The 16,165-nt window shown below is 41.7% G+C and overlaps 1 protein-coding gene across 1 annotated transcript; it reads right to left on the reverse strand.

The window, feature by feature from the left end:
• Positions 1-931: 931 nt before the first annotated feature.
• CUNH14orf28 (chromosome unknown C14orf28 homolog) lies at positions 932-8,132 on the reverse strand. Its single transcript, XM_028782278.1, has 5 exons — positions 7,852-8,132; positions 4,477-5,001; positions 3,209-3,298; positions 1,929-2,063; positions 932-1,364 (listed from the first exon to the last, which is right to left on the reverse strand). Exons 2-5 carry the CDS (start codon positions 4,998-5,000, stop codon positions 1,181-1,183), a joined length of 933 nt encoding a protein of 310 aa, XP_028638111.1. The 5' UTR covers position 5,001; positions 7,852-8,132; the 3' UTR covers positions 932-1,180.
• Between the last annotated feature and the right edge of the window lie 8,033 nt (positions 8,133-16,165).

Consider the following 16,165-nt stretch of genomic DNA (forward strand, 5'->3'; position numbering starts at 1 on the left):
CCAAACATAAACAATGTTATTTTGCTGTAAACACTAAAATTAATGATAGTTCATCAAGTATTCTCCCTAAAGATATTTTCCCTTTAAATTGAAAAAGGATGAGTGACATTAGGTTCTTTATAACAAAACATGAAATTCTGTCAAATGTTTTGACTTTGTACTCATGGCATTACAAACCCAAGCCTCCTGATGTCAGTAAACAATTTCAAAGGAACCAGATGTTACTAATTTTTTTAAAAGATATTTTTTCCTCTGTGCCACTAAAACACTGAACTAGAAGTATGACAAGGTACCCTATTTCCCTCTTAAATATATAATACATTTTTATTGTTAGTCCAATACTAATAAATATCCAGTGGTCTAATATTTTTGATAGTTGCCTTGCTTGCAAAATAACTTACTGGAGAATTTTCATTAATTTAATGATGAGATATTTACAATTGTTATATAATATATTTTTAATGCTTACATTAACTAAAGTTTGAAGGCTAGCTAATGCCTGAAATGTGCTGGCGGGTTTATACTTTGGCAAACAGTTACAGTAACTTGCTACTACAAAGAAATAGTTTAATCTACAAAAAAAAAAAAATCATAGATTTTTAAAAATTTGCCCCGAGGAAATCAGCAAGGGGTAAAACAAACTAAGTAATTGGTAAACTAAGCCATCCATTCAAATCCTACTAAAGCCAATGCAGTGCATTCTGAAGGTAAGGCAAAGAAACATAGTCAGATAACCAAAATACTGACCTTATGCTAGGTTTTACTCAGGTATCTAAAAAGGGAAATCAAATTAAAATCATTTACTCAGGTATCTAAAAAGGGAAATCAAATTAAAATCATTTAGAATTCAAATGACAAAGTATTCTCTTGGATTTAAGGATAGAAGTATAAAAAGCTCTTGAGGTATATATAAATAAAAAGTACAAAGGCCACGAGATACATTTTATTTGAACATAACATATGCTTGTATAAAAATAACCCAGAAAATACTTTAAAAATACATTTTTGCATAGATCATCCATATAAAACATTTACCTGGGGCAAAACAATGAAAAATACATCTCTGAAACTAGTATAGTTGAATTGCTTCCTTGGATACCAAGTGTATACAGAACAAAAGCCCTTGCTCTGGGGAGCATGGGCAGTCGGGAGAACAATTTAATTCAGCATCAGTCTATATTTATTTCTCTGTTGCTCGAATATAAACCAATGATGACAAGAGGAGAAACTCTGGGGGTTTATTTAACAAAATTAAATTCACATTTCTGAGGCCATCATAGTGCATCCAGTGTCCGTCAATCTGGAAGGCAGCAGAGTAATGATGCTCCTCTTTGTTAAATAAAGTGGCGCCTTCCAGCAGGTATCTGCAAAGCGACGGCAGCACGGGACAAAAGGGTTACATTTCACTTTTATGATAAAGTCCTCTTTAAAAATACTATTTACTTTTACAGATATACATACATATATATATATATATATGCACACATACTATCATTTCTGCTTCATCAGTAAGAACTGTTATGTATATGTCCTGTAAAAGGCAGAACTAGGGTTTGAACAGTCCTCTTCTATAATCCAGCCCCTAATCATTATGCATGCTGCTGTTACGCCATTTCTTCATAGTGGACTCTGATCCCAGTCAGAATCCAGAAATCTAAAACGTCGTTTTTTTTTGTTTCTGTTTTTTTTTTTTTTTTTTAGGGTCTCACTGTGTAGCTCTGTATGGTCTATAACTCCCTAGTACAGTGGATTGGCCTCACACTCACAAGAATCCTCCTGTCTCTGAGTCCAGAGTGCTGGGGTTAAAGGTCTATGTTACCATGTTCAGGTAACAATATCTTAATGGCTAGTAAAGATCATGGTGGACTAGTTTTTTCTCTAGTTTTGTAAGTCGAGCAAATAAACAACAAAAACTACCTACTACCTACTTGTGATCAGATAAATCCAAGTAATACGGTACATAAGCCAGATCCTCAGGTCTCCAATGCTGCATATTTAACACAACAAAAGGGGGTGCCCCGTGGCAGAAAATGCGCTGGGAAAATTCTCTTAAACCACCACACCTAAAATGAAAATTGGGCATGGACATTATTATACATGGGACAAGCTGCTTCTCAACACTTCCGAATTTAATTTTCTAGTAAGTATAGGTATACTACTATAACAGGTAATGAAAGGACTGTCTAATATTACCTTATTTTCCTAGTTCTGGAGGTTTATAGGGTTCTCTATACTGCAAGTGATAACTTTAAAACTTCCTGGAAAAGTCGATTGTTTATGCTTATATTACATTATAAAAGCATGAATCTGCTGAACCATCAACTAGCTTCTATTTATGCATAGTTTCCTCTTGAAGATGGATCCAATAATGACTGAGGGGAAATGCCTCCTCTCTTTAGGATCTTCTATTAACATGAACTGAATTCTCATTCATATTCTCTCATATTCTCTCTCTCTCTCTCTCTTTCTCTCTCTCTCTCTCTCTCTCTCAGTATTAAGCACACAGACCAAATACAACTTTACAGTAAAATCTCGATTAACCGGAAGGCACAGTCCTCTGATTGGAAAACACTATTGACTATACTAAGTTAACCAGAAGACCATTTACTTCAGTACCCGCTGCTGAACTATTTAGGTTCTTTTTTTTTTTTTTTCTTAAGAGTCTTTAACATATGTATCTTTTATTTTTCCTTCTTTTATGATCAAGATCTTCTATGGTTTTATAAAACCATTCTTCAAAATATTAACTCCTAATGCACAAAATAATGTGGACATAGAACTTTCTAAAAGACTGGAATGAATGTTTGTGCCCCACTTCACTCTTTTTTAACTGTGTTAAGTTTTTTGTTTGTCATTTACCTTTATCCTAAATGAGGAATGCAGAAAAAAGTCCATTTAATTGAGGGTCCTGATTAGCTGGGTTCCGGTTAACCAAGGTTTTATTGTACCTACTCAGCAATGAGGAAAAAGAGAAAAGGTATTTGCTTTGTATTCATCAACTGGCAGTTGTAACATATTTTATACTTATATCTGATAACAATATACAACACATGATAACAAACTATAAGAGCACTGAGAACTGCCAGGCTACCTAAATATTTAGGTGTTGCTGTTTCACATGTGTATTAACTTCAAAGAGCTTATCAACCTAGATTTCTTCGTAACACAATAGAAATACTTTCATTGCAAATGTCTATCATGTACTCACCCACGCTCTTCACAAAGTTCAATCTTGGAACAGAATAACTCATCCACAGCCAGTCGTATCAAGTTTCCATGTGGAATTTCCTGGGGAGGACTACAATAGCAAAATGCAAGTAAGAATGGTTTTTAACAGTTCACCACACTACAGGCCAACACAGTAGGAGCAGAACAAAAGATGTAAAGCATACGACCTCTGCTGTCTTAGGGTTTTTTTGCTATTTCATTTAAGATAGGACCTCACTTCTGTAGCTCAGGATAGCCTCAAAGTCATCCTTTTGCCTCAACTCCCTGCATGTTGGTATTATAATCATACAACACCATATGTGCCCAGCCTTACATTTTAGGCAAATACTATAGAAGCAACTGAATTAAATAAATAAATACTGCATGGGTAAAGTTTCCATGATCCTAGTGTAAGAAAAACATTTCCTGATAAACTTCAAATCGACACCATTTTATCAGCAATACAGAAAAATAGATGACACACGTGTATGCACAATGTACATTTCCAGTCTATTAAGCTGCTTTTTCCTAACTAGAGCCAAATTCCCTCGTGACAATGTCTGGATTTGTTTGTCTTCCCCCAGTATCAATCCTTTTCCCTATCAGGAGCCCTGAGGCTTTAATATCTGCCAGCACTCCACCAGGTCTTCCCAGCTTGGCTTTCCCTACCATTTTTTACAATCCTGGAAGTCTGCATTTTCTCTGAAAGCCGAAGCTACTCAGCTGCCTCCACTCAGTGTTAAGCATTCTCAGACACAGCCTTTCCAGATATGAGAAACCAAACCTGGAGTTTCTGTCATAAATGTGCCCTGGGCCTGTCCACAAAAAGAGTACTTCCTTTTTTTTTTTTTTTGGCTTTTCGAGACAGGGTTTCTCTGTGTAGCCTTGGCTGTCCTGGAACTCACTCTGTAGACCAGGCTGGCCTCCACCTCAGAAATCCACCTGCCTCTGCCACACAAGTGCTGGGATTAAAGGCGTACGCCACCATTGCCGGGCTTACTTTTCTTGTTCATGTACAAGTAACCATTCTTTCTGAAGGGACCATTCAAAAGATAAAACACTAAAAACATTAAAGTGCCCTTTGAGAAGATAAATCTTTGGCATAAACAACCTAGGAAGCCCTGACCAAGAATGACTTACTTTGCATATTGAATAATTTATTTCTTTGCTACTAAAAAATTACCGGGTAGTTTTATACATAGGTGCATTATAATTAAGCAAACCTCATTTAAAAATAAATGTGACAAAGCAGAGTGGATGGCGGCTTACTTTATACTTATTGTGCGCTGCTGATCTTCCTGGACTCGGGTCGGGCAGCGCCAGTTAGAACAGTAGCTCTCTTGAATGGTAGACATAAGATGTTCAAGGTTCTTTGTGAAATTATCATGCTCGTTCCCAAACAAATCAATCACTAGTGAGGCTTTATGAACTTCAGATTTGTATTGCTGTTTTTCCATCTTGTCCCAAATCCAAAGCAGCTTCACAGTTGTAAAGCTGTAGGTGTCCATTAAATAAAGAAAACAGTCCACAAACTCTCTGCCGAAATGGAGAGAGAGTTCCCTGGGGAAATTTTCATTTTCATTAAGAATGACGTACAGTAACATCAAGAATCCGTCTATGGTGCAGGTATTTTTCAGTCTGATCTCAACATAGAGGGGTGTACAGGAGACTGCTTTGCGGCCAGCTTTGATAGTAAAAACTCCTCCCCAAGGAAGGACAGGCCTCCAAAATGATCGATCTTGGTTATAGTTATTTTTAATTGATGCTTTGATCTCTTCAAACAGTGTCTTCATCCTGAATTTTGAAAGTGGAAGAGAAAACGTATACAGAAATTAGATTCATTGAAATGAAAATGACTCTACTTACAGAGTCAGGTTAGATTGTTAGAACACCTCCTAATATGAAAATAATGACAATTGAAGGCATTCAGGGGTGTGGCCAATATGCATTGATCCCAGGAACCCACAGAAGGGTGGAAAGAGAGAACTGACTCCACAGAGTTCCCTCTGATCTCCACATGCTGGACTATGTGTAGCCATGGATAGATGACCACACACACACACACACACACATACACACACACACCACACTTTTTTTTTTTAAAACTAGTGAGCTTTGGTACCTAGGCTTTTTGTTAGCTTTTAATAGACACAGGGGCTGGAGAGATGGCTAAGTAGTTAAGAGCACTTGCTGTTCTTGCAAGAAGACTTAGGTTCAGTTCTTAGCACCCACATGGAGGCTTACCACTTCCTGTAACTCCAGTCCCAGGGAATCCAGTGCCCTCTTACCTCTGTGAGCACAAGGCATGTACACTGTGTACACACACACACACACACACACACACACACACACACACACACACACAGATACCTGAATACCCAAAATTAGATCAATGTTTAAAAAAAATCCAAATCCTTCTTTTTAAGGCTTAGAATAACCATCTGATGGGCCGTTGTATTAATTATATTGGTTTTTAATGTGTGATATAGGAAAACTTTATAATAAATGAAAATAAAGTTATTAGAAGGTATAAACTTTTGAAAATTGCGTAGAGAAACACTATTTTGAAAAGCTGACATGTGCTAGTAAAAAATAAAATTACATATTATACTTTTTGTTCTTAACGTAGACCTCTTTCTACCTCCCCAATTAAAAGCTATGCTTCAGTTCCTTGTTAATTACAGGCAGTTCCACTTAAGAAACTGAAATGAAACTCTTAGACATTTTCAAGTGCAGAAGAGCTATCTCACGGTTTTTATATGAATTATACTACAAAGTATATCTATACCATAAAACAAGTACATGATGATCTGTTGCTGTAGTTAAAGAATAATCTGGCATTTAACCCAGACAGCAAAAGTGAAGGAACATCACTTTTTTTGTTTTGTTTTTCGAGACAGGGTTTCTCTGTGTAGCCCTGGCTGTCCTGCAACTCACTCTGTAGACCAGGCTGGCCTCGAACTCAGAAATCCGCCTGCCTCTGCCTCCCAAGTGCTAGGATTAAAGGTGTTCGCCACCACCGCCCAGCTGTAACATCACATCTAACAGTAGCACGGCTTGCATTTCTATTCACTTTGGGATGTGTACTTGCATCCTAGAATTGTGCTGGTGTGCATTTTAACTACAGAGGCCATGTTATGAAACTCCCAGAACTTAACATCCTGAGTCTTCCCTCTGCCTAATCTGGCAATAAAACGGAGTGTGCTTCCCCTTTAAATTGTTTCCTTTCCTTCTCCTATCCTCGAGGACAGCCAAACACTGTTTTTAGAGTCACTGACACTATTTTAATAAAGGTGTTTGCATCCTATGTATGTTATATAACCAATTAAAAAAAACCAGCCATGTTGAAAGTGTTTTGTAAAAGTAGCTTCCCTTTACTTGGGAATAAATAACTATAAATGACAGCGTTCCTTTCTAATGTTACTTTCACAGAGACGTTTAAGGGGATAAAAAAGAAAGAAGGAAAGAAAAGAAAAAAAAGGAGAAAGAAATGGCTCAAGTCAGTTTCTCTTGAACTACCTTTTCTTTTCAAATATCCCATCCTCCCAAACCCAACACAAACTGAACTCTAAACATGAGTTTTATGTCCAAAATTAACTTCAAGATTATTCTGTGGTAGCAAATTCCGTTGTACATTAACACGTGTACACTGTTTTCTACTTGAGACAAGATACTCCATTCCGTATTATCTGGTACTATATTTGGTTAGACTCCTGGGAGTTTATATAGAGAGTGTCAACATTAGCTCTCATCAGTCACTTTGAAATAGCAGAGCGTGACAAATCTGGAAACAAAAGGAGACACCTTTCTTAAGATAAACTGATCCGTTTCATTTAGAGTTAAAAAAAAAAAACCCTAAGGCATTCAAGTATCTTTTTAAAATGAGAGAAACTTTTCACGATCTGAGTTTTATCTCATGAATTTTAAAGAATTTTTGTTGCAAGGTTTGGGTGCTTGAATTTGGATTCCCAAATATTATACTGGAAAAGGAAGCCTAAATTCTTAGCGTTTCTGTTGGAATTATCTTTTGGATGTGATCAAATGAGGGGTAACCAGAGCTCCGAAAAGCAATGACTATAATCTGCACCATTAAGACCGCATGATATATAAGATTTATAAGGCACGAACCTAACTTCAGAGTTTAGAGGCAAGGCTGGAAAATCTCGGGAACACTTAAAATTCTAGCAATAAGTTAGTCAGCTGTTCAAATGTAAACTGCTGTAAAACTTAAAAACAAATAAAGTGGAAAAAAAAGGAAAGAAAAGGGAGAGATGGCTGCAAAGAGCTTTAATGAAACAGCTCGGAGTTTCTGGCATACATGTAGTCACTGATGGATATACTAGGCAGGCTCTTACCTGCCTCCATCCCAGCGCCTTCAGTTGGACTGAGCCTGGGAAACTCCCCAACCTCAGTTTCTCCACCAACTGGACCCCCTTTTCCTGAGCTGTCATACCCAGGGGTCACACTGGATTCCCCGGAGGGCTCGACCACCTTGTCACGGGAACCGAACACCGCACTACCGAGGGGCGCGGGCTCGCCGTCCTGGGGTGGGGTGGGGGGGGAGATCCATGCCCGCGCGGCCACGCCCACCCTCCCGCCGCGGCGGCCAGGCCTCTGGGCCGCAGTCGGCTCCTCCGCGCCTACCTCCCGCGGGACCGAAGACCGCCGGTGCCGCCGCACCCGTCGCTGCCGCCGCTCGCTCATGGAGAGCCCGGGCCGCCGCCACCGCGGCCGCCGCATCTACCAGCTCGTCCGGCTGCCTCGGCCGGCCCCGGCGAGCGTGCGGGGCTCCGGCACGGCCTCCATCGCGCCCGCCGCGGCGGGAGCCACCGCAGCCGCAGCGCCCAGCCCCACCCGAGCGGCCCACGCAGCCGGGACCGCGGGGCGCGGCGCGTCGCTTGTTACGGAGCAGGATTCCGCGGGCCGCCCCCTCCCCCCAGCCCGGCCAGGCCAGCCGCGGGCCGCGAGGCTGCGCAGGCGCGAAGGCCCCGCCCAGCGTGCGCGTGTCGGGGGGGTGTGTGTGTGTACAGCCGTCAGACTCGCCCAATGGGAGCCGGGATCAGGGTGTAGGGGGCGGGTCCTGGAGGGGAGGGGCGGGTCCCAGCGTGACAAGGTGGGTGGGGCAGCCGGAAATTGGCTGGGTTTTCCCTGAGGCGCAGCTGTCCGGGCTGGAGCTGCTTGGCCTTTTGAAATTAGTACTAATTTTGGACCGGTCTTGATTTTAATTAGGAATCCTTAACTCCAAAAGAGAAAGCTTTTTTTTGTCAGCATATTATGACTATAGGGGATAATCATTTACATATGTATATGTATTTGAGATAGATGTTACGTGAAAAAAAGTTGAATTGGCATCTTAAATACTGTTTGGATAAGATTAGCCATAGCAGTATTTTACAATGGAAGCGAATACTATTAATACGTAGATAGCTTAAGCCTCATTATAGTGCTCAGATATTAGAGATGTTTCCACACGGCAAGTGACAGAGACAGATGCTCAAGTGGAAGATGTTTTAATTCTAGAGTTTGCGATTTTATCCACAATTCATTTTCATTAGTAGCTTTTTAACCTTCGAAGAGTTAAAGCCTTGTGTGACTCTGTACCTAGAGGGTACTCCTCAGAAACGCTACGCCTGCCTACTCTAATCAGGACTGGAGATGATGAAATTATTCCATCCAGTCTTTGAATAAAGACTGTAAAGGGATCCAGACTCTAGAATACAGGATGGCAGATGTGAAGAACCGAATGCCAGACCATTAGATGGGAGTTTTCACAGGCTGATTTTAAGGAAGGTGGATGCCTTCTTGAACCATATAATGGTTATGCAAGGTAGTACAAGGACCTTATGCACGAATCTCTCTAGATGGAGGTATGCAGGCTGGCAAAAAAAGCTTGAGTGCAGATAAGAGACAGAAGAAACTTAGTTATCTAAGCAGAGGGAGGAAAAGGACTGCTCTGTCCAAAGAATCATAACAAGTAATTCCCACAAAGCAATTATTTTTACTTTTCTGGCTTTCGTAGTTTCATGCTGCATTTTACAGATGAGAATTACTGATAACTGCGTTAGGTTAGACAAATTATTGTGCTGAAGAGGTTCACGTGATATTAAACTTACCTTGGTAAAAGAACACTCTTAGAATATTTGCAAATGTTGATTATATATTTAATTCACAATCTCTCCAAGACATCAAGTTCATTTTACGGTAAGTGGTTCATTGTTTTCTTAAGAGCAGATGGTGATGGCTGGAGAAGAGCGACAAGATATATCATTAAAGTGTGTAGCTGTTATGGAGGTGTAACTGACGTATGGGCTATATTTAAGGTGCATCATTTGACAAGTTTTGACATATGTGTATCTGTGTGACACCGCAGATGAACGTCCTTCATTCTCAAGTATTCTTCTATATAAGAAGCTATAGTTTCTTCCTTCCTGCCCCCATACCTAAGCAACCATTGTTCTCTTGTAGTGTATATTCATCTCCATCGTCTCAAGTGGTACATAAGTACATTCACCGTAGGTACTCTTTGGTTTGCTTTCTTTCATGCAGTGTAACTATTGAAGCAATTATTTAAAAACGGCCTCAGGTCAAGCTGACTATCTATCTTAAGCTGCGGCAGCTCTGCCTAGCTCAGCCACCATGTTCCATGGCCAGAGGCCACATGCGCGCAGCAGCTAGAACCGGCCAGCCAGAATCACTAGCCCTGCCACCCACGAGATGCCAGAGTGGGAGATGGCTCTGCCAATTTTCCATGCTGTCTCTGCAAGGCTGGGCATTGCCTAGACCATCCTGCCATCCATGTGGGCCCAGTAGAAAGATGAGACTCTAATGCTTAAAGATTAATCAAAGGCTTATATATTTAGTAATAATCAGTAATACCCATACAATCAGAAGTGTAACCCAATACCCAACCTAGATATACCACCTTTGACTGCTACAGACATGTGAACATCCGCCTCCATCTCCCCCCCTTCCTCCTCCTCTCCTAGCTCCTCCTCTTCCTTTTCCTCCTCTCCTCTTTACTCCTCCTCTTCCTCTTCCTCTCCTAACTCCTCTCACATTAGCTCCTCCTACATGTAACTGTTTGGGTATTCATCTATGCTCTTCGGACAGAAGTTTATTCTTTATCGCTAAGTGTATTTCACTGGGTGGATGAGCTGCAGTTTCTTTTCTGGTCACCAGTTCATGGGCAATCAGAGTGCACCTTGTCTAAACCTCTTTTCAAGAGAGCTACAATGAAGATTTTTGTGGAAGAAAGTATGTACATACACACATTGCCTTTGCTCTTCTGTGGATGTCTGAAGTACTAGGACTGGATCATCTGGTAGATGCACGTTTAATTTTTTTTTTTTAAATCGCTACGTTATCTTCCAAAGTGGACGAGAGACTGTGCGTTACCATCATGAAGGCTCTGCTTACTCCGCATGCTCACCAGTGTTTGGTACTTTTAGAATTTTTCCAAGGAGTGGTTGGGACTATTATGTGAATTGTTACATGTTAAAGTGTAGGCAGAATCTAGAGAGTCGTGACAGAGGAGCCAGCTCTCAGTCTTCAGTAAAGCTGGAGAAAAAAGGACTCATGGTTAAAACTTCATGCACCTCACATGTGTAATGGTAAGGGTGGACTTTAGGGCTAAAGGGAGATTAGAGGTTAAGATGACAAATTCTGGAACATGAATATGAGGGCTTAGAGTTGGGTATAAAAAAGCTAAGTGAGACAGACAAGAAGAGCAAGACAGGCTCTGGGCTAGTGTTCCCAGGCTGCCAACCTGTCTGCGCCCCCCCCCCCCCCCCCCCAAGCCCCAGGAGGTACAAGTATCTCTAATAGTATCTATAAGTTGCTATTGATCGTCCTTTCATATACTCTTGCTTCTGATGTGTATAACCAAGTGCAGCAGGCTAAGCTGTAAATGTAGCAAGAAGCTTCCACTTAGGAGATCGCCAGAGAGCACTTCACAGGGAGCCAAATACGAGAAAACCGGAACTCCAGCAACATCTCGTTGGTTGTGATAGGTTAACTCTGTGGGGCCAAGGGGAAGTCCATGGAGGTCAGGTGAATGTGGAAACAAGGGGGATGTGGTCTAATTAACAGCAAGACACTTCCAAAGTTCACAGTGGCCACACCACACTGGCCACTGCTTTCGGCGAGAACAGACGGTCAAGACCAGTAGCTAATAAAACACACATCAGAAGTGGACTGAGAGGCTTCAGCCTTCCCTAACAGGGTAGGCAGCACATGAACAGCATGCTATCTTCCTGCTTGGGCCAGGAGAACACATAAAGAGCCTGTGGGTCCTCCATGGACTTACCCCATGATATCCCAGAGAGCTAATCAGTCTCATACCGGCAACCGTAGCCTTTATGTAGTTTATGCCTTGATCAGAAGGGAGATTGGTGGTTTTTTCCTGCATTAAAAACCATCCTCCTATTTGGAGCCTCTATTAATTTTTTCTTCTTGCTTTCCCTCCATTTCTCACTTTTCTCTAATTCTCCTTAATAAAGCTTCCTTCACTCTGCATACTCCCAGGAATGTCTGTGTCTTTCATCATTGATATGAGACAATGAACTCGGACACCCTGTCCCAGTTTGACCTTCAGTGACATATTCATGCCTGGCATCCTAAATTCCTGCATGACTAGGCCATGAAAAGTTCCATCAAAAAAAAAATCAGAATTCGGTAATGAATAATAGTAATGATAACAGCCAACTCACCAAGAGGCCTTTATTTGTTTGATATGAAAACTCATACTGAGGTTCTTTTTAAAGTGGAACAATATCAATCACTTATAGTCCTCAATAATTTTTCCTAGTGTGCCTGCTTTAAATTAAAGCACACATTAGCATGGCTCTTGTCTCCCCCACTCCTTTTGACATGAGGACCATTTTACTAAGTGGTAGCTTTCAATTGCCCCAGCTTCAGGCCTTACAAGAGAACACTAATTAGACTGATAGTGTGACTATCTGAATGATGTAGCAGATACAGGGCCCATGACTCTGTGACTGGTTGAAAGCTTTTACATCCTTCAAATCTCACAACACTTTTGACTCTTTGGCTGGTCTGAAGGTCTAATTCAAGGGGTTGAATATAACATCACAAATGTGTCTGGTCTTTTCATATTTTCTTTTTCTGTTCCTGTTGCATAACTTCCCAGGAAGACAGATGTCTGCCCACCCCAGATAGGGTTTCGACACAAACCAAAGTCACAATTCCACCCAAGCCTAACTTAAATTAGTGGATTTATTGGGGTTGCTTTCAGAAGCTGGGTGTGGATTGACTCAGGCAACTGCATCCACGGAGAAGAGCACTCCAGTGTGGGAGGTGGGTCACAAAAGCTATATCGGTGGCGTTCCTTCCACACAGCTCTGCTTGCCGGTGTCTCCTCTCTCCAGCGACTGTTCGCTACATTGTATAACCTTGGAGCAAGGCTTCGTGAACCTTGGAACTTTCAAGAGTTTCTTGACCTTAGTAAGTTTCGTAAGCTGTCTGGATCTCACCAGCCAGTTGCTCTTACTGAAAAGAATGTTCGAAGGAAATAGCTACCAGAATATTAGTCTCCTTCCCTCGATGCTGTGAAGCCATAAAACATTCTCTCTGTGACTCTCATCTCTGTGAGTACATACATGTATTTCATGTTTAATCTTTCCTACGTCTCCTAAGATCCAGATGGAAGATGAGCTGTCTAGCCACTACTACTTCATCAAATTATGGAGATGAATTTACTGTATCACAATGTTTATTTGTCTGACTAATTAAATTTTTATTTTATTTTTGAGCCTAAGCATACACACTATTTTAATGATCTCTTCTGGCTGTTTCTAAGAACAAAACCAGCAGCAGAGTGTGGCTGCCCACATAGGTTGAAATGGATTTTACCTGTCTTGTTTCCCCAAGGTTTGGTCATCACGACATAGTTCTGAGAATGCTTGTAGACTATTTATGACTCCCAGAAATGACTGTAACTATGCATACATTCTTGCTGTTAAACCAGAGGAGATTAGTTAGTGCTATCAGAACAATAGTTGTAGCAAGTAGCTTCATTCTTCCAGTTGGCTATTCCTGCTTGCCAAGAAGATGCTTTTGGGTCAGGATCCATTTATTTTTCTGAATTATTCAACATCTGTTATGTAAAAATGTGTGGCTCCCACTCCGCTAGCACGTAGCTTTTCATAAGTACTGCTTTACAGTTCTAAGAGGTGATTGCTGCTCAAAACAGCCTTGGTCCCTGCCCTACTTTTGATTCTGTGGCTGTGATAAAATATCCTGACAAAGCAACTCAGGGGAAGAGAGGTTTATTCGAATTCACAGTTCGTGGTTACAGTGCCTCAGTGTGGGGAAGTCTCAGTAGCAGCAGAAGCTTGAGACGGGCACCACAGCACATCCACAGTCAGCAGACACAGAGTGAATGTACGCATGCCTACTTTCTCTTATACAGCTCCTGCCCCCACACAGGGAACGGTGCCGCTGACTTTGGGGCTCCGTTTTTTCCACATTAATCAATGCAATCGAAACAGTCCCCAGTAGACACGCCCATAAACCACTCTGATCTAGTCATTTATTGAGAATCTCTTCCTCCATGATTCTAGGTTGTATCAAGTTGATAATTAAAACTGTCACAACTCGCCACCCTTTCTACCTGACACACAAACAGGTTGCTTTATATCGCAACCTCCAAACACTTGTCTCAAGTTTATCTCCTAGTATAAAACACAAATCAACTTTAAAAAGTCCTCAAAGTCTGTAAGAACTCCACAGTAACTGGTTTCCCTCTCTCCCATCCCAGTCTGCAGAGGGTTGAAGCTCCTCTTGCTACTAATGGAAGTGTTTACTGGGTGCATAGCATCTTCCCTCTCCAGAACTGAAAGAGCTACAGAAGCAGCAAAGATTGTTTTCTGAAATAAACTGTCATTGTCTCTGGATTGCCTCAGTTGCTCCAAAGTGACAACAGACCCCTTCTTTACTTCACAAATGACCCAAAGAGTGGGATTAGGCATTAAACATTACTTACATTCTTGTAGGTCTCAGTCCTCTATAAAAAGTAGGAAGAGCTAATCAAACCTTAAAGCAAGGCTCATCCAAGTCTTGCCAAGAGGCTTTAGAAAAAATAGACACCCAGATCCCCCATCACTTTCAGGATATGGAACACTCCAAGAACACAAATTAAAATGACCCTTTCCAGAGTGCTTTATAGGAGACTGTACTCATATAAAGACTTAATAGCCATCCCCGAGACTGGATAGATGCTAAAATACCTTACTAATTAGGAACAATTTCAGGGAGTGGGCAGTGAGAATTTGCTATCCAGGGTTTCCTGGCCTCAGATCTTAAGATCAAAACCTAGGAGAAGGTACTAATAAAAACGTGGAAAGAAGGCTGTCTGTCAGAGCAACTTATTCTAAAATGAAACGGCCCCTATATTGTCATCCTGGCTGCTCCAATGACAGGAAAGGTGACTGAGATAGACAGCTGGCTTTATCTTAACCCGGTTAAGTCTGTTCCGTAGACTCCAGAACTAAGAGAGAGCCAGCAGAATACTCCCGTGTGCCCACCGAAAATCTATCACTGCTCTTTGGAAAGCAATCTGTAGATAATTGAAACAACTTGTGATGACATCATACTTGCCCCTGAACCTGGCAGGGTCTCTAAGCTTCTCACTTAGTGGTTTAGGGAACCTCGCGAGTGTGGCTTGATAAATCTCACTTAACCCTGCTGGTTATGTACTTCCACCTTGGCAAGGGATTACGTGCAGTCAGCAGCAGCGTAAGTCTGGGTGCTAGTGGGGGCGATTTACAAGGGCACACAGGCACACCAGCTATTGGCCACCAGCCTGAGGGGAACAGGAAACACGGTCCATTCCTGAATTAATCCAAAAGGTTAACATCTTCCTTCCCTACTCTCCCTTAGTTACACATCTAACTTGGGACTCGATTGCCAAATTCCCCGCTTGCCTGTGTAATAAACGGCCTCGGTGGCCTGGGTGGGAAGCTTGCCTAACAGTTGCTGCGGGTCCATTTTCCTTCCAGGAAGCCTTAAGCTTGCCAGTCTTCCAGCAGGAATTACACTTAAAGACTCAACAGTATTCTCTTGTGATCTTTCCCCTTCCTTGTTCCCTGCTTCTGCTCCTCTTTTTCACTTGCACTCTATTCAGCCCCGACTTTTGCTGGAGAAGGCCGATCTACAGACCAACACACTCCCTGCCCACAGGAATCTACCAAGGATAATGTTTTCTCCCTATAGAGTTTTCTCTGCTCCTGGTGGTTCCTAAAAAAGGTATTTTGTACTTTCAGAGGCTCATTAAACCTGATCAAAGCAACTCAAAGATCTCCCTTCTGGTGGATTCTAGCTTTGCAGCATAGAGAGTAACTCTACAAGTCCAAGCCTACAAGTATGTACCCAAAGCTGTTACCGGGATACCTTATTGGCCACACACAGACCCCCCAGAAAACCACACTTTACAGCTTAAATCTTTTTTTGTTGTTGGCTTTTTTTTTTTTTTTTGAGACAGGGTTTCTCTGTGTAGCCCTGGATGTCCTGAACTCACTCTGTAGACCAGGCTGGCCTCGAACTCAGAAATCTGCCTGCCTCCCCCTCTCAAGTGCTGGAATTAAAGGCGCTCGCCACCACTGCCCAGCCACATTTTACAGTTTATGCCATCCAAGTTGCCTGACTCACAAATGCCACCCCCATCCCGGATTTTAATAAGAATTCCTTTCGGGAGGTCCTTTGTGCCTTGGGGTATGTAGGATCATATATTTCTGTGGCCTAGGACAACGCCTCCCTGCCTCTACCAATCTCTAACAACACCAGTGCTCACAAGTGAGCAGCACCTTCGATGCCACCGGCAAACATTCTGAGTGGCTTGGTAGGAGCAGGCAACTTTGCAGTGGTGGAATTACATATCCAACAACAGTTTAAAAAAAAAAAAACCTGGCAGGACTGTGAAAGAGATGAACAGAGAATCTAG

Source organism: Grammomys surdaster, unplaced genomic scaffold, assembly GCF_004785775.1.
Source record: "Grammomys surdaster isolate TR1022 unplaced genomic scaffold, NIH_TR_1.0 98, whole genome shotgun sequence".
Taxonomy (NCBI): domain Eukaryota; kingdom Metazoa; phylum Chordata; class Mammalia; order Rodentia; family Muridae; genus Grammomys; species Grammomys surdaster.

Excerpts from the sequence above, each read along its gene's own strand:
- CUNH14orf28 (XM_028782278.1), bottom strand. The coding sequence starts at position 5,000 with ATGAAGACACTGTTTGAAGAGATCAAAGCATCAATTAAAAATAACTAT. Across the intron at positions 3,299-4,476 it reads CAGCGCACAATAAGTATAAA|TCCTCCCCAGGAAATTCCAC; the intron begins GTAAGCCGCCAT and ends TTGCTATTGTAG. Across the intron at positions 2,064-3,208 it reads GAACTTTGTGAAGAGCGTGG|GTGTGGTGGTTTAAGAGAAT; the intron begins GTGAGTACATGA and ends TTTTCATTTTAG.